This window comes from Panicum virgatum, chromosome 9K (genome assembly GCF_016808335.1).
Source record: "Panicum virgatum strain AP13 chromosome 9K, P.virgatum_v5, whole genome shotgun sequence".
Lineage (NCBI taxonomy): Eukaryota > Viridiplantae > Streptophyta > Magnoliopsida > Poales > Poaceae > Panicum > Panicum virgatum.
The window spans coordinates 31,314,832-31,333,544 of record NC_053144.1 but is presented as its reverse complement, the minus strand read 5'-3'; the positions used below and the strand labels follow the sequence as shown (position 1 = coordinate 31,333,544).

Sequence of the window (18,713 nt, the reverse complement as noted above, 5' to 3'; positions counted from 1 at the left end):
GGCATTTGTTTTGCCCAGCGGGAAGAATTTGCGAGGAACGCTTTGGAACATTTGGCCCAGGTGTCGATGTCTTTTTCCTTGTAGAACCACTATTTCGCCTTCCCCAGGAGGGAAAAGGGAAACAGACGAAGCTTGATCACATCGGCAGCGACACCCCGTATGACAACGGTGTCGCAGAGCTCCAGAAAATTTTGCAAATGAGCATTTGCGTCCTCATTTGGCTTGCCACAAAATGGGCTAGCCTGCACCATGTTGATGAGGCTTGATTTCATCTCGAAGTTGACATCCCCGACGTTGATGTTGGGGCCAGTGGCCACATTGTCAGTGGAGGGTACGGAGAACTCGCGGAGAGTCTTTTCAGCCATAGCCTCAGGAACAAGTGGTGCTTCCTGAATGGGTTCCTGTGCCGAGAGAAGAACGAGAGGAGGAACGACGCGAGGTTGTGCCCTTCTCACGAGCCTCTCTGGATTGTCTATGTAGTTTTCCGGTAGGGAGAAACCAGTCATACACTACCCATGTCTTCTTTCAAATCAAAAAATAAAAGAAGACATAAAGTGACATTAGCCTGAAAGAGTAAAGACTATATCCTGAGTACAAAGCCTAGATTAATATTAGTACAATAACTTTGTTCACATGCCATCCCAGGCAACGGCGCCAGAAATGCTTGTTGGCATTTCTTAAGTCGATACCGGGTTTGCGATGGCCTCGGTAACAATCTCAGAATTTCCTGTTGGCAGTCCTTAGTGCAATCACTAGAAATAAGGGCGCCGAACCCATTCTAGCAACTGCACCCAAGAGGTGCCACTCTCGTGGTATAATCAATACGATTATAGATGAATCCGCAAGCGCACGGATATACTGTTGTAGCATTTTACCCGGAGAGTAAGGGTATAGTCATTTATTTGTGTCCCAAAGGACGGCAGCGGCAAAGGTATTGTACTTAACATTAACCATGATATTGTGCCTCAAGCAATAGGCAAAACTCTAACAGGGGTAAGTCTAGGTAAAGAATAAGTAAGGGTAATGCGGCACAGCACACAACCACACTCCAAGACGAAGGAATAAAAGAGAGAAACGACAAAAGAAAGAGACTACTCTATCCTACGTTAAGTCAGCTGGAGCTTAGGCTCGGTTAGGTGTCCTAGTGCTTCTATCGAAAGCTGGGGTTATATTAGGACATGGTTAGGACTACAGGTGCTAGGAAAATGGGATAGCAGGGAGAAGGTCCCGCACCGGAGTACATCCAGTCCCGTTACCTCTTTGCATGAACTCCTACACCGAACCCGAACGTCGGGGAATACGCTAAACGCAACACAGCGGTTACGCCGGACGGACAGGGTTGTTACCACCTGCCATCTACCCCAGTCACACCATGGAGCACGGTCATATCTGAAGGATCCCGCATACCCCAGCACCACGCTCGTGCATGAAGTCACTATTCTAGTGTCCCCGGGTCTCCCACCCTTCGGATGGACAAATAAAACACTAGAGCAAGCCCGAAAGCACAACGAACCTCTATCCGTACCCGGATCATCTGGCCTAACCAAGACCTTAGCATAACTCATGAACGAACTAAGCATGGATTGATAAACTATCAAGATAGTAAAGCAACCATGGCATATCTCTATATTATGAATTGAAGTCTGACAAGATGAATACAAAGCCATACCGGGAGCCGAGGATTGCTCAATGACCCTGTGGACGACTTGCTTCACTAAAGAGAACTAGCCTAGCTCCACTATCTAGCTAAGAGAGCAAGAGAGAGAGCCTTCTTGGAGAGAGTGAAATGAGAGGTGTGTGTGTGTTGAGGGGGTGGAGAGAGGCCCTATTTATCGCTTTAGAGGTCGGTTCCCGCCAAATGCACATATGGAAGGTGATTAGGTGCCTTGGCCGTGACTCCTCCCCGAGATGCACCTGAACGCATTGCAGGCCTGGTTCGGCCGACCCTAGGGGTCGGCCGACCCCACCTGTCAGCCATTTGTGCTGATTCTTTGCTGCGTGGTTGATTCGTTGGATCTTATCCTTATCCTCTAGTGCATCTTGCGTGGAGGCCCCGTTTCCTCTGACATGTGGGCCCTCTTTGTAAGGGTGTGACGCCGGATGTGATATTCTGCGTAGATGTACGGCGTCTGCTACGTGTTTTTGTCTTATTCCGCTCTTGCTCACCTGAAATGTACAAAACTCGAAAACAACTGTGGAGCAAGGTTAGTGATACAAATATGTGAGTAAGGCGTATAGTTTTCCTTTATCATTGAGCATAGTTGACGGTCGGATTCGGCACTTAAGCACCGCCAAAATCGGGGTGTACGGGCTCCTCTCGTTGCTTCGATAGCGGTCTCCCGGTTGTGTAGTTTAATCTCTGACAACCTAACCATAAGATAGCATAGATATAGCTAGCCTAGCACAGTTGACTCGAGCTCTAACTTCCACCTTGCTCCCAGCCTATGGTATCTTCTTTTATTTATTTATTCTGAGGATAGTTGTGTGTGTGTCACACTACCTCCTACTATGTTATATATCTTATCCCTGTTTATGCAATTGAATATCCAATCTAGATAAAGTTTATCAACTAATCTATATACCTTCATTCACCGTCTTCCCCGCGGAAATATAAATGACACCCCGGTATACTCCCGGGTAAAATGCTACAGCGGTATTCCGTGCGCTTGTGGATTTATTCGTGGTTCATGAAATACCTGCCACCCCAATTGGCGTCTGTGGGCGTCATCGCTGTCTCCCAGTGGTGACGTTGGTAGGCGCCAACAAGTGCCGACAAACCCGGCACTTACCCCGACTCCTCCTCACTCTCCTCCTAATCTTCTACACCCCTAGGCTGCCTAAAGCATCTAGGATGAAGATCTTCAAGCTCCAAAGGAAGAGAGGAAGAAGGTGAGGTGTGTGGTGTGTTCTTCATTTCTTCAATCCCCCCCCCCCCTCCCTTATATTTATAAGAGGGAGCCATGGCCGAGGGGAGCTTCTTCTGTAGCTAATCCTTGGTGAACCGACGTCTAGGACCAATGAGAGGCTGCCACGTCTAAGGAGTAAGGCGGTGGGGCCCACTGGGCCGTCGGCCAACCAGGGTGGTCGGCCGGCCACCCAGTTGGGCCTCTGACCTTCCCCTTTTGTCCTGTGGGCTGATCTCTAGGCCTACTTGTCATTGTCCTGTGATTTGACTTTTGTCATGTTGGTTTCTTATTCTGGTGGGCCCTCTAATCCATATTATGATGCGTTTCGCGCTCTGATTCGTTGGAACATCACGTCTTGGATCATGTCACACCGTTATGCTGCAAAATTAGCTTAAAATCACCTGCACACATTCTCAAACATCATCTGTGGAATTCATTAGTAAATAAATCTATCTTAGCATTTATTCCACATTATGGTTCAATTTTGTGCAGGAGTTGACAGTCAAAATGAGTCGTTAGTGACTGTCAATAGCTGGTATGTCATATTGCAAGCCGTGCAGCACACCTGTAGATACTCATGCCATGTTGTCAGCCTCGGCAGGAGATCTCCTCAGTGATGCGACTCACTATCACAGCCTGACTGGTGCTCTGCAGTATCTCACTTTCACTTACCCGGACATTTCTTATGCAGTTAAGCAAGTCTGCCTACATATGCATGCTCCTCAGGATCCTCATCTCTCGGCATTGAAGCAGATATTATGATATCTTCAGGGTACTCTGCACCATGGACTTCTCCTTCATCTGTCGTCATCCTGTGAGCTTGTGGTCTACATGGACGCTGACTGGGTTGGATGTCCGAACACACGCAAGTCTACATCCAGCTATGCTATGTTTTTGGGTGGTAACTTGATCTCTTGGTCTTTCAAACGTTAGACGACTGTCTCTCGTTCCAGTGCTGAGGCTGAGTATATGGCTATTGCCAACGGTGTTGCTGAAACCGCCTAGCTTCGTCAACTTCTACAAGAGCTTCATCGACCACTGACTAAGTTGACTCTGGTCTATTGCGACAATGTCATTGCAGCCTACTTATCCACCAACCCGATCCAACATTAGCACACAAAGAATGTTGAGATTGATCTCCACTTCGTGTGGGAATGTGTTGTTGTTGGTGACGTTCGTGTTCTCCATGTCCCAACGACGTCCCAGTTTGCTGATATCTTCACCCAAGGGTCTTCCCACCTCAGTTTTCACTGAGTTTCGGTCCCGTCGGACCACATGCAGCTCCGACGTTTCAACTGGGTGGAGGGGGGCATTGAGAGAAATATTTCCTTCCTTTGATAGAGATAGCCTATGGTTGAGTCATAGTCGGCCTCCCGTCAATCATGCTTGTACAAATGGGATGTGATCGGCACCCCCCTGATGCTGTTGCTATAAGTCAGGGTGGTTGTTGCCTTGATCTCATCTCTATATATTGTACCCCTGGTTACCAGGAATGCTATGCAATCAATACAACACGGTTATCTTGCTATCAATCCATATGGTACGTTTATGACTGCTAACCTCTTAGCACATGCTCCCCATCTCTTCTGCTGTGGAATTGCTCGCTCTAGAGCTTACAACAGGACACTGACTCCATTTGGCTTTTAGGTGCCTGACCTAACTGCATAATGCACCCTTTATATAAGCTGAACATGTTTCTATTGCCTTTTTTATTTGTCTGTTTTTTTATTGAAGAAAGAGACAAGGACACTATGGGAGGCTACCGATACCTATATTAAGATGAGTCCCTTCATGTCAGCTAACAAAATCAAGAAATCGATTCTAGCTACTTATTCATGGAGAATATGACAGCAAAGTAACAACAGCAATGCAGCTGTCGACAGTAGCTTGCGGGTTATTTGAGTACTGGACGTTTTTTTTCCTATGGCTTCAGTTGCTGATAGCTTTGGGAGCTCCATTCTGGAACTTGTATGGGTGGTGCTTTTGAATACAGGCTTACCTGTTCTACAGCTCCAGTTTTCAATGTGGTGCTGATGTTGAAATGGAACTATAAGGCCAGTAACACGTGTTTACTGGTAAAGACGTTTTACATTTAGTGGTCAAATATTTTATGAGAATGGTTTCTTATATTAAGCAGAACCACGTCAAAACTGCGAAAGGGATAGCAGAGGAATTGTTTTGGTAAATATTTTATTTTAGCTGATGACGACTGCAGAACCATATCCTATACAAGAACCCAAGCGCAAGTGTGCAAGCGCAACAATACTAAATAACACAATCAAAGAATATTTACATGACCTACTGACCCACACAAAATTGATGAATGCAAAAATCCGTATTTTCCAGCCTGCAGTTGGCTCTTTACAGTTTGCATTAAGCCATACAACACGACTTGGAATTGTGTGCTTGACTGTGGTGAAACCGACCTCTGTGATCTATGCCAAAAAGGTTTGAAGACCCTCGCTTTCTTGTATGAGGGATGGGGCGATGCCATTGAACTCAATGTTGAATCATGCTGTAACTTGTTTTTTTCTGTAAAACACCTAGAATACAACATTTGAGAATCAATGAAGTGGTATTAGAAAACATTACAGAAGGAATTGTTACCACTGTTCAAGTTGTATTTTGTCCCAGAAAACATCTCCTAATCTTTGTTTTTTTTATGAGCCGTGGTTTAGGGTATTCTCTTTAATAATGCAAGATCCATATGCACTGGCCACTGGGCCTTCAGTTCCGATTTCTTAAAAATAAAGTTAACATTACCAAATCAGCAATTTCCCCAAAAAGTGAAGAGCAAACTAGTATTTTCTTTTCTAATATATTTTATATAGCTATATTAAAATGTGCATAAATTGCTTATTATCAGTACATAGGTGGTAAAAAAGAATAGATGCTTTATCCGCATTCAGCGCCTAGCAGTCAATGTCATAATAGGTTTCATTTTTTGGACTAGATATCATGGTAGATTTTTGAATACCAAGTATGAAAGCGAACTCCATCGCTCCATAAACAATGCAAGTGCATATGCTTTTGGAGTTGCATGTGGAATTATCTTAATCGCATAAGCTTGCTCCTAAAAAGTATGTAGAGGAGATTACCGGATAAAATGCAGCTCAATTGAATCTGGACTTAGCACTCAATAGCTCCACTGCTTTTCAGGACCTGTTGACCTTAAAATGGACCTTTCACTCTTCAGGCAATACTGGGCTGTTTGGATGGCACCCTGCCACCCTGGCCTGCGAAAGCTCGCCCAGGCTGGTCAATCCATCACCAGGAGCTTGGAATCAAATGCTTGGGAGTGCTTCCTGGAGAAGGCAACTTCTCCAGGGTTCAATCCAAACAGGCCCTATATCTCCTATGGAGTTGGATCTGTTGCATCAGTCTCTATGAAATGAGCAACAGCAGAGTAGAGCTGCTGTTCTTCAAATGGCTTTGACACATACCCATCCATTCCACATTCCATACATTTTTCAAAGGTCGCTTGGATTACATCTGCTGTCATGGCTAAAATCGGTACATGCCAATGGACCTTATTTCCATAATTATCTGCTGATACTTCACCCATCTGGATCATATCATTGATTCTTTTCTCTACGGATCGGATTAATCTCGTAGTCTCAAACCTGATATTGAAGGTAAAAATTGTTAATGTTGGTCCTACAGTGCATCTACAAGTTATTGAAGTGGATGTAACTACTTGTTATAACCCTAGTAAAGCAAACTAAGCATATGATGCTACAGTGATCTATTTTTTTATCAAGAATTGAATGTGAAAACGAGAGATTATGCTCCGGGATCCTCCTATGATCATTAGCTTCCTAATACTTCTTTACTTTAATGATACGCAGCTCTCCATCGTGTTTGAGAAAAAATTAACCTCCTAATAATAAAAGGAGATGCATCCATTTGTCGCTTCTTTAATTGAGTATCATTATAGCTAAAATTAAAGATATATTTCCTTGATGAATCAATGAAAGAAGTTGCAAGAGAGAGTTCTGCACAAAAGATCAAATCTATACTTAATGAATTTCTTACAGTACATCTGCACCAAGTACATGACATATAACAATCCTTTTATTAGTAACGTATTAGAAAGGAAGATTACCCGTCCATTTCAGGCATCTGAACATCCATGAAGCAAGCATCAAATGTGTGAGGTGGCTTGAGCATATCAATTGCATCATTTCCACTGTCGACACATGTAACTACAGCTCCATATTTCTTCAAAGAACCAGCTGCAACTTTACGATTGACTGCATTATCATCCACAACCAGAATCTGTTTTCCAGTTAGTACACTTTGAAGAACCAAAGACTGATCTCTACTGTGTGGCCTTGTAACCCCAATCCCTAAGGTTTTGCGAAGACATGCAGCAATAGTACTAAGGCGGAGGGGTTTCCTTATGCAATCACCATATCCTGTCAGCCTCAAATAATCAGATTCGGCAGGGCTTATTGAGTTTCCCAAAAGAAAAATCTTTGGCATGGGTTGAGAAGACTTGTTTGAGCCCTTTAGTTGAAGATCTACAAGATGACGATAAAAAGCGAAACCTGAATCCTTACCCCAAGCTTCTGTATCAACAAGGACCATGTTCGAATTGCTTTTGCTGCTTAACATACAAAATATCAATGATACCAACAAATAAGGCAAAAGCAGCTTTTAGAAAAGAAAATGCATAACAACATGAAACGTGATGACGGCAACATTATATTGATTCTATTTGGTAGTAACAACTGAAGGAATCCACAAGTCATTCAGAATCAAACTACCCTATTTCAGTTTCTAAACTCAAAAGAACATAGGTTCCAGTCTGTTTCTCATATTTTCCTTTTTTTTAATCAGTTTCTCATATTTTCCTTCAGTTGATAAGAAACTACCAATCCACGACAGTAAAGAAAATATCCAAAGAAATGAAACACAATAAACTCAAGAAATTATAGCTACACCATGTGTTAAGATGACTGAAGCTTATAAAACGCTTGAACAAAATAACTTGTGCAAAGTTGTTGAGACGAATCAAACAGTAAGCAACACAAGAAAGGAAATGAACCTTGAGGTGCAGGCTTCTAGCAGCATTGAGAATGCAGATTCAGATGTGGCAACAAGATTGCACTGTATTCCAAGTCTCTGCAGATGGTATATAGTAATCTCTGCACGTGCATTCCTTCCATCAATAATAAGAGCCCTCATTCCTTGAAAGTCTGATGGAGTAGGTTCGAAATAATATATTTTAATATCTCCAGGACCTTTTCTGTTCTCCTTGAAAATGGCAGTAAAAGAAAATGTACTGCCAACTCCTGACTTACTCGTAAACCCTATTTCTCCGCCCATCAATTCAACCAAACTTTTTGTAATACTCAAGCCAATTCCAGTTCCACCATATGTCCGTGAGGTGGAACTGTCAGCTTGCATGAAAGGTGTAAAAATGCGCAGTTGAGCATCCTCTGTTATTCCTATGCCAGTGTCCTCAACTCTGACAACTAAGTTAATTGTATCTGTTTCACCACTTGAATTTTTGAAAATCCTAAAATTCTCCAATGATTTCCAGCTATCTGCTACTTCAAGCCCACTTAGCGTGTTCCATATTTTCATGTTGTCGTTATCATCCAAAACTTTCCTATTCTGAGCAGAAACGCCATAAAATATGTTTCCTGCCCTCTTTAGTTCCTCAACCAAATGCACTTGAACGAAGATATGGCCTCGCTCAGTAAACTGTATTCACAGGCAGGCACATTAAGATAGAGATGGATCATATGATTCCTAGGTTGCATAAATGAAAAGGATACAAAATGCAACAGTCTATCTGAGTATGAAAATTATAGTCGATATCAAGTGGCAACTATAGTTATTTGAGAATCGTGAAGTTACAAGTCTGTAAGGAATTCTCAAGTTAAAAAAACTCACAACATTAGTACTTAGTAAATTGTCATGTTTCCTACAGACTACAATTGTATAAGTGGTGCAATTGACTAAACATAATAACAACTTGCCAGCAAGCTAAACATGGAAGCTACCATTCTACCAATGATCTGAATCTAACCTTCATAGAATTCCCCACAAGATTTGTAATGATTTGCCGAAACCTCCATGGATCCCCAATTAGAACATATGGAACTTGATCAGATACAAGCACGGCCAACTATCCTCACAAAAGAATTAGTGAATTACACATTACTTCAGGTCTCATGTCGTTAAACCAATATTTTCAGAGTTACTGCTTTTAAATTAGTACTGACCTCTATGCCTTTAGCCTGTGATTTTTCATAGAATAGAGATACCACATTATCAATAATATCACGGACATCAAAAGGCACTGTTTCCAACTCAATCCTTCCTGACTCTATCTTAGCCAGATCAAGGACTTCATTTATCAAGTTTATCAATGCCTTTCCACTTTCTTGAGCAGTAACTACAAAATCCTGCTGAGTTGTATCAAGTTCAGTATCCATTAGCATCTGCAACATACCTGATTCACGAAGAAAGCCTCTTTTTTAAAAAAAAAATCATTTGACCATGTCTATTGCGAAAACACAGGCACAAATAAATATAATATGTAGTAATAAATAGATCTCCGAAGGACAAACCTAGAACACCATTCACTGGAGTCCGAATCTCATGGGAAACAGTTGCTAGAAACTACAAGGTAATCAATATCTTCTCAGACGACAAAAGGACAGGAGCACACAGGAGATAACAACTAAAGGATAACAAAGACAAAAGAAAATGCAGAAAGAACCTGAGACTTTGCAACATCCGCAGCTTCAGCTCGTCCTTTTAGTTCTCTCATTACCCTATAATCATGTTCAGCCTTTTCAAGGGAGTTCAGAGTTGCATAAATTATATGTCCAACAAGCAAAACAATTATAACTACAGCTGTCGATATTGTTATTGCAGACCAGGGCAGTGGGGGTTCATACTTGAATCTGAAAGTGTAAAACAGGAAGGACTGAGCACATCTGAAGGGCAAAAGTATTGTACAAATTCTGATCACAAAAAGACCAGTACCTGCAATGCATTTCATGTTTGCGTGTTGGGTCACCAAAATCAATGTTACTAATGCGCTGCAGATCACCAGATGAACTGAAATCGGAACCATACATTTTAATAGGGGATGTATGATTTGTGGTGTCATATAACTTAACAACTATCTTTTGTTTGCTAGCGAGTTGCTCTAGGAGTTTATCCACCAAAGAAGGAACATCAAATGAGGCACCAAGATAACTGCCAGGTGTCAAAAACCACATTAAGATCAAGTCTGCTAAAGGGGAAAAACACAAAAGTGTGTGCCTGTAGTTTGACTAGAAAGTTTGGAAACAAATTTTACCCCAATGTAGCATGAATACGCTCCTCTGGTGTCGCATTTGGAGGAAGATCATATTTATACACGGCGAATGTAAGCACCACACCAAGATGATTAGACTTCAGAAGCTTAAAAGGGGACGTTAAAGCCCCCCTACCTGTTGCCCGGGAACGTAATATATTATCATGATCTTCCTGAAACAAATGTTCTAATTTTAGGAGACAGATGGAGAGATAGAGGGAGGGAGGGGGATTATAAGTAAAATCCTGTGTAGTTTTTTCTAGCCTACAATCTATGGGTCCTGTGTTATTTTTGTACCAACATGTAATGCACTAACTCACCTGGGGGAAAATGCAATAACCACAAGAGCTTTAATTGCTATACTGTGTTGAAAAGAGAGGGACCAGAACTATTTACCGTGGTAGAATATCTCAAATAAAATTAAGATAAGATCCTCATGTCAGCTATAGACAGTGGTGAACAAATTCATGGCTTCCTGCAGAGATTACCTGAGGTTTGAGCATGCTATGCAACCTATATCCACGATTTATTGAAATATCATGCTCTAACTCAAATGGACCATTGAACAAGATACTGAATAGCTGATACTAGTTTTGCAATCATGGTCACAATGTAGTTTTTATGCACCAATATCAAATTTAAAAGAAAAAGAAAAAGTTTTGCGCATTTTTCATCTTAAGCACTTGAAAGTTAGAAAATGAGTTAGAAATTGCTTATTTTCATAACAAAGTTAGCAGAGGGAATAGATCAAAGACAAAAGGATTACAAAAAAATGCTGATAAATATCCTCACCTTCCCGGACATCATATCTATAGATATGATATGCTTCACAGTTTCCTGGGAGAAAATAACAGGTGCATACTCGTCTTGAACTGGTGATGGTTCTAGCTTTTCAGGATTATAGTCATGAACAAGAGATTGATCTCCAGCTTCCATCTTCTTAATCTTCCATCCATGTTGTTGCTCAAACTGTTCCCTTTCACTGTGTAATACCTTCAGTGCATAGGCAACACCACTCATCAATGGCCTTTCAAAAGTTGTCCTTGCTGTGAAGTCCTCAAATGTTTTCTGGAAGGGTTTGTACAAGAAAAAGTATATGATCATTGAAAAACATACAGCTAAACCCACCTAACAGTCCCTATTAGTTGCTTATTGCACACAGGTATTCATTCTTTTCTCTTCTACATTCTTAGAGCTCAGATGACAAGTAAATTGAATTCTATATCCAGTTTTTACCCACAAAAAGTTTCTGGTCTTTGCTGCTGCCACCCCTAACAATAAATAAATGAAGATAATCCTTGGGAGGCAATAATGATATTGAATTGGTCAGGACATATGAGATGTTTTGTAGTTATTCACTAAAATGGAAGTCTCTGTATTCCATCTTTGAATTTTGTTTGCTCTCCAATTCAAAAAAACCTTGTGGCTCTGTGTGACACCCGGCCCAATTTGGATGTGGCTCAATAGTGGCCCACGAGTGATGCTTGCACATGTTTAGTACCACCTTGATAGTTGAGCGAGGGTGGAGCTAACTTATAAGCCCTTATCCTCCAGCCATATCACCTTCGGGTTAACCCTTTTACACGAAGCAAGGACAAAAGTGTATGCAAGCTCGCCTCTCGAAAGGGCTGGTAGTGCGGCTTTGGAGGAAGGTGTGTTGTACTCTGCTTGCTGTGTGCCTTTGTCAGCAATTAAGATGGCTCCCTAAGGGATGTATCTACTTGAAGTTATGTTTCCTTCATCACTTCATGATATTCAGTACAGTACATACAATATCATCAGAAGAACTATGAAAGCTTGTTATTCACCATTGTGTATGGGAGGAGAACATTGAATTCATGAAGGATACCTGATGAATAGCAGACGGATTCTTCCCATGGTGAAACGTTGAGACTAATATAGCCAAAGCATGCACATGGTTCGTGCTTACATTAAACTGATCCTGTAGCATCCTTGCTCTCTCATCGCACATATTAGAAAGATTCTCAATTCTCCTAGCAACAACATCTGCATACATGCAGGAAAATATGCATATAGAGCTACAAAGCCCAAGCAAGACACCAATAAGCAGGGCTCTCTTTGACCACTTTCGACTTATTTTAGCACTTGGTATCTGGAGAACTTTCCCATCCACACACAGCTTGTTTGATTGAATCCTTCTTTTGTGAATAGTTTTAACAACTGAAATCACAATGCTCCCAAATAAAGCAGAAAGACAGAGCATCACTGTGTGCTTGGAACTTGACATTATATTCTGGACCACATTCACGCCATTGATTCCAGCATATAGGTCATATTCATGCGGCTAGACACATTGGAAATAGAATGAAATCAATGCAACTTTGAAATGGTCAACGAGTAACAGATAATATTTAAGAATCAAATAACAACATGCCAAACCAATATTGTACTTTACCAATTTGATAAAACTCCATTTCTTTAATGATAAATCAGAATCTAGACATTAACAGCTATTGTCAAGTATTATAGCATAAAAATGAAGCTAGGTATTTGGTGCAAGTGAATTCTACTGAGGATTGAGTTCTGAAGAAACTATATATATTCACCTCTTATGAAATATCTATAGAGTTCACATGTAAATAGAACAATATGTGTACATGTAACAGGTAGAAATAAGTTCCAGATGACTCACGAATAGCCAAAAACACTACAGCAACTATACATTCCATTGAATGCAACTCTATACATGCTTTATAGCTGCAAGAGCTGCAATTCACAAAGTCGATAAAAGAGGAAACAAATTGAAAAACTCACATTGCCTTGTGTGGTAGAACTAATGTCTTCTTGTATGACATTTTGCAAGAACTTATCTTCCAACACCGCAGGTGCATGAGTATTGACGCCATATTTATCTTGAACTCTGCAGAATTTTTGAAGAATGGCATCCTTCAACCAATTCTGCTTTCCATCAGATATCTTATCTCGAATACAAAGAGTATCTGGGATACAATATATGCTATTGACTTGATTCCCATCATGGATCAATCCAGATTTTTCCATACATTCTCTCTACAAAATAATAGCAAAGAAATAGTTGAAAGTGACAGTGAGGAATGCAAATTGCTTTTTCCCAAAAACATTGTTAGTACTGGATATAATACAATGTCACTACTATTTTTGAAATAAACAATAATTTGAGAAGACAAGTATAAGAAAGATGGTATTCAAAACTCTCAGTTGGACTACTAGGTAGAAATATTTGATGGGAAATGTAATATTTTATATTCCACAGAGATGTATATTCTTCTGTTCCCATTTTCTATTCGCCAATTTATGAATATGAACTGGAAAGTTATGTCTTGATTTCAACATGAGTAATTAACTATATTGTAGTGGGTCCCTTGCATTTGAATAATGAATTACACCCCCCTAATTATCATGTTTACCGTAAATACTAAATTTCTGGTAGCACTAGTAAGTTAAATGTATTTTTGAGAAAATAGTAGGTGAAAATGCACTTAAGTTATGTAGCTCCGCTTTACTTTTACTTCCTAGAATACCCCCCAGCTTTGTGTGCAACAATGGAGTTCTTGATAGCTTGTTGGTTGCTGAAACAGCCATTTGAGGTTGCTAGATATCAAGTGAAAGAGCAGACCCATATTTGAAGTTCCATCATCACTAAGTGAAACAACATCCAAAAATCAACACAAGAATTAGGCATACTGTGCATCCAGCATTCCAGCTTTAGTGATAAACATAAGGTTGGTTCAAATGAGGCTCTTGATGCTTTGTTGCATCATGACTGCTTGGTGGTGCATTGTTTAACTCTTGAGAGGGGCTACAACAAGGATTAGTCAGAGAGAGGTGACTCTCCGATACCATAACAAAAGGTTGTCATGCCATGCTTTTATTCTACCTTTACATTGCAAATTGATTTATTGCACTTACTTTCACATTTTTCCGCTAAATTGACATGTGCTGTTTATAGCATTGGAACCTAGAGTACAAAAATTTTTGTTCTAGTTGAGTAGAATTGTAGAAACACTAGAAAAGCCTAAAGTGCATTTAGATAGAAATTGTTTTATCTTTTATATATGTTGAGCCAATTAGTTTTAAAAATCGCCAATTTTCAAACCCAGCTTAGGGCATCTCGGTCCATTCAAGGATAACCGGTCTAGCTTCTAGCCTATGAATGGTATGCTGCTAATGCTTGTTTCAAATTCTCGCCAGAACAGAAAAACTGGCAACATTCCATTTTTCTGTCGGATTCTAAACATGTCTTTATCTATTTTTACCAATCTTATAACAGCTCAAATTCTGAAACCCACTGGAAGTCTGGAATCCAACTCGATAGTCAACTGTTTCCAGCAATCCTTCTACCCACTACAAATTCTTACTACCATAGAGCCTTGTAATACTACTCTGTTTAGTAGATATTAGCTCATATAAGTACTGTTAACTACAAGAACAGCCTCAACATTTCAAATAGCACTGAACAAACAAGTGACCATACAGCAAGATGCAACATACCTCTTCAGGTGTCAGTATGATATACAGATACGGAATGGAACAGGTTGAGACATGATATCTGGCCCATACCAAATTCATGTGCGCCTTATTTGATACACGGCAGCAAGAAACTGCATGCCTACATTGAATCTTTGATATATCCCACTCCCTCCATACAAGCTCTATTTTTGAGTGCTACAGTACCTTGTGTGTGACATGATAAAGCAATCTATGCGTTGCTCCATTTAGCTGTATCAGTCAACAAATTTGCACGAGTTCTGCAGCTCAACTACGTCTGATAGTCTATATGGCATAAATTCGCAAAAAGAAAAAAAAATGACCACATCAACAGCAGAGGGATTGCGCACAGATGAAAGATCGTGTAATGCATATGTGCGGGACATGATAAATCAATCTATGTATTGCTCCCTTTACTTGTATCAATCAACAAATTTGCATGAGTTTTGCAGCTCAATCACGTCTGATAGTCTATTGACTTGACTATAAAATGATGACATAAATTCGAAAAAAAATGACCACATCAACAGCAGTGAGATTGCGCACAGATGAAAGATCGTGTAATGCATATGCCTACCAAGCTCCTACACTGTTCCATTCAATTAGAACTACAGAAACGTAGAAAACAAAAGAAGATTGACGCAATAATCATACCTCTGTTGATGCGAGGATGGACACCAACGCTTGCAGCTGGCTCTTGCTGAGGTTAAACTGCCCCAGCATCCCGTCCTCGTCAACCACCCGGCCCGAACTTGACCTCCTACATCCAACAATCGCCCAGACTACCAAGAGGCACATGACGAAGCCGGCCATGGCCCCGGCGCCGGCGTGCGCCGCCTTCCCTCGCCGGCAGCCACCGCAGCATTTCCCTGCCCCGTTCGGAGCCATCCGCGACTAGCCCCCACTTCAGCCACTGAAGCTACCGAAGACCTTCAAGAAACACCGCCTCACAACATAAAACAAGTGGTGTTGAACAGCTGAAGTGATTCAGACTCGACGACGTTGTGTATTGCCCCTCCCCTATTTCGGGCCAGATGTTCCCAGAGCTACATGAACAAGCACAAGAAACCGCCGAGGCTTCCACTCATCCAGGAGGTAAGTGAGCTCAGGATTTTAGAGAGGTCAGCAACGCGCAATCGCATGCCATGAGGGGGGGGGGGATTGGGGGGGGGGGGGGGGGGGGGGTTCTTGCTCGGTTGGAGAGGCCCTGCATGCCGAGAGCCAATCCAAGAACAGAGGAGGTTGGTTGCTGCGGTGGCGCGAATGATTGCTCCCTCCTGCACTTGGCACGTCGGGGCGTCGGGGACCGGTGATCAAAGCGCCCACTCCAAGCCACCGTAGCAACTTGCTCGTTGTTCCTTGCCTGGGTTTGGGGTCCGGATGGTTGGTGAGTGGTGACTGGTGGGAGGGGAAAGTTGGAGCAGGAGCAGGAGCAGGAGCTGCAAACAAAGGCAGGGGGACTGGTAGTAGTGTGCAACAATTGGGACACAGGAAACAAACGAGAGAGGGAGAGAGGCAGTGGTGTTTACTCGGTAAAAGCTGCTATGGGTCTTGTGCTCCTCTCTTTTCATCTGCTGCTTTTTATCCTTTCCCCCAGCTCTGTCGCTTTGTTGCTGGTGTTGTTGCCGTGGCAAGTACTTCTAGCTCTAGCCTCTAGCTGGAGGCAGGGGATGGGGACAAACACAAGCCAGCAAGGAGGTGATGTGGGGTAGTGTAATGGGGTGGAAATTTTTGATGTGGGGAAAGGGTTGAAGGTGCACATCATTCTCCCATCATCCTCTGGTCCCAACATTGGTCACTGGTGATATGGCTTGGGGTTTTTCTTTTCCGACTGCTCTATTTTTGCTTGCAAGACATGCAAAAAGTTGGCCGATTCAATAGTGTTATGTCCAGAAAATAAGTTGAAATAAGTCAAAAAAATGAAAAGCAGACAAGCCAAACTGAGATAATAAAGTCATGTGTAAATTGTCTGGTTTTATATATTGAAAATCAGGGTCAGCTGTTTATCTGTAAAAAATTATGTATATTTTCTTAATTTAGTTTAATTAATTAATTAGGTCTCAGGCACTGATATTGTATCATTTGTAATCTCTGGATCCTACATCGTAGTTTGTAATGATCAAATTGTGATTTTGTGTTATATCGCTTTCCAGATTTATCTTTGCTTCCAAAAATATTCCTATTACAATCATTACTCTTCATGTGAATGTTTCATATAAATAGGAATCACTTTATTGACAGTTTCCATGCTGTTGTCATATGAATACGAGTCTAGCTCTAGCATCTTCAAAGTTAAATAATTGTAATGCAATCATCAAAATAGTCTTTATAACAAAACAGTGAAACATTGCTATCGGCCAACATGGCCTTTTTCTTTTAAGTCGTCATCATGTTGGAGACCCTGACAGAATTGACTCAGTGTACCATAAGTCGTGCTATGAAGCAAGCAGAGACATGTGCATCATGCATATGAACACCAGATTGTGGTAACTGATAAATGAGTCAGTGTTACGTCATTTTCCATCTTATTATCATGACCAAGCAGATGCTCTATTACGTCCACGAATCAAATAATATAATTTCTCGCCTTGCTTGAATTTCTAAGTTTACTTTGTATCTCGTTATCTAAAAACTATGAAACTGCGTAACTTCAATTTCTCCAGATAAGCTATAGTTATAATTGAGTACGCCTTGTTCTAAAACATACAATCCCGTCTAGGTACAAGGTAAAATACCGAGAAATACATTTCCTATTTTGGTAAGGTACCAGGTATCGGGAGGTTGGTACGGGATCCATCTATTTTGGTACAATTGGTATTTTTTTATCTCTTGGTACTTCTTATGTTTCAACCGATGATTCAGTCTGATGGACAATCCTCGTCTGTTTCGACCATCATAAAATTCCACATATTTTTTAAAAGCCTTCATCACTAAATAATTCGACTTTTTGTCACCCCGTGGACCAATGCCATGGCTAAATTGGTCGCCGCATGAGCTTTGTTTTTCTTTGCATTTTCACATAACCTTGAGGAGGCTAATTAAAAGTTTAAGCTACAAGACTACAAGAGGACTATTTTTGTTTCTACACCAACCAAGTTTAAATTTATGCATCCGAGGCGACTTTTGTAGAATTCTAAAGAGAGAAAGCGACCAGAAAGGTTTGCAACTTTTGCATATTACTATTGTTATGTGTGTGCCTCGTTGCGCTACCAAAAAGGTGCACGGTGGTTGAGCCCTCCGAATCGGAGGCCTCGTTGCACATCTGAACTCACCATGCTTATTCACATACGCACGTGTTGAATAATGCCACAGTCCCATGCATTTCAGACTTAAATATGCTCATAACAAAGCATGGCCAATCAAATCGAAGTTGACGCACCCCTTGAACAAATTAAAGGGGCAATGTGGGATATGATTGTTACCACCAATTCATCAACATCAAGCCCAATCATTTCACCCGACACCATCGTAGGCGCTTTTGCAGCAGACAACATAAACTTACAACACCGACATTACCAATTCTTGAGAAAATTCCACATCATTGCCGTACAAAGAGAGTCTGACTCTTAGAGTATCGCCAAGAGCTCTTGTATCCTTGATGAGTTAGCTAAAAAAGAGAAACTCCAAAAAAAATTAGATCTAACAGTCTATTTTTCTAAAATCACTAACCGAATCATGTCCCTCCCGCACGTAAAAAAAATAGAGCCATCCCCGCTCTCCATCTCAATCCCGCGCCTCCGGCCCCACCCTCCCGCACTCCCCGGGGCATGTCCCGCTGCATCCTTGGCCCTCTGCTTGATCCCCGCCGCTCCCTTCCCCGCCGGCGCGGCTCGGCGAGCATGGCCTTCGCCCCGCCGTTCCTTCGCTCCCGCCACTGGTCCTCCCCCGCCGGCATCCTCGCCCTTCTGCTACAAAAACGCCAAGCCCACTGCTCCTCCCCCGCTGGCATCTTCACCCCCTCTGCTAATTCCCACCGCTCCCCTTCCGCGCCGCGCACC

The 18,713-nt window shown here is 41.7% G+C and overlaps 1 protein-coding gene across 7 annotated transcripts; it reads right to left on the bottom strand.

The window, feature by feature from the left end:
• Positions 1–5,070: 5,070 nt before the first annotated feature.
• Positions 5,071–16,263, bottom strand: LOC120651243 (probable histidine kinase 5). Of its 7 annotated transcripts, none has more exons than XM_039928674.1 (14): positions 15,370–16,262; positions 13,003–13,257; positions 12,077–12,532; positions 11,020–11,295; positions 10,231–10,400; positions 9,912–10,127; positions 9,643–9,829; positions 9,491–9,542; positions 9,143–9,372; positions 8,947–9,045; positions 7,957–8,618; positions 7,012–7,515; positions 6,005–6,529; positions 5,071–5,449 (listed from the first exon to the last, which is right to left on the bottom strand). In XM_039928674.1, exons 1-13 carry the CDS (start codon positions 15,601–15,603, stop codon positions 6,262–6,264), a joined length of 3,609 nt encoding a protein of 1,202 aa, XP_039784608.1. In that variant the 5' UTR covers positions 15,604–16,262; the 3' UTR covers positions 5,071–5,449; positions 6,005–6,261. The 7 variants fall into 7 exon arrangements, with proteins under 7 accessions (XP_039784608.1, XP_039784609.1, XP_039784611.1 ...); XM_039928675.1 differs by having other exon boundaries at positions 5,071–5,438; XM_039928677.1 differs by having other exon boundaries at positions 5,071–5,438; positions 7,012–7,512; positions 15,370–15,866.
• Between the last annotated feature and the right edge of the window lie 2,450 nt (positions 16,264–18,713).

Coding starts and splice junctions, on each gene's coding strand:
- LOC120651243 (XM_039928674.1), bottom strand. CDS start 15,603: ATGGCTCCGAACGGGGCAGGGAAATGCTGCGGTGGCTGCCGGCGAGGG. Junction 10,401..11,019: donor TAGATATGATGTCCGGGAAG/GTGAGGATATTT, acceptor CATTTGTTTCAG/GAAGATCATGATAATATATT. Junction 10,128..10,230: donor CGTATTCATGCTACATTGGG/GTAAAATTTGTT, acceptor GACACCTGGCAG/TTATCTTGGTGCCTCATTTG.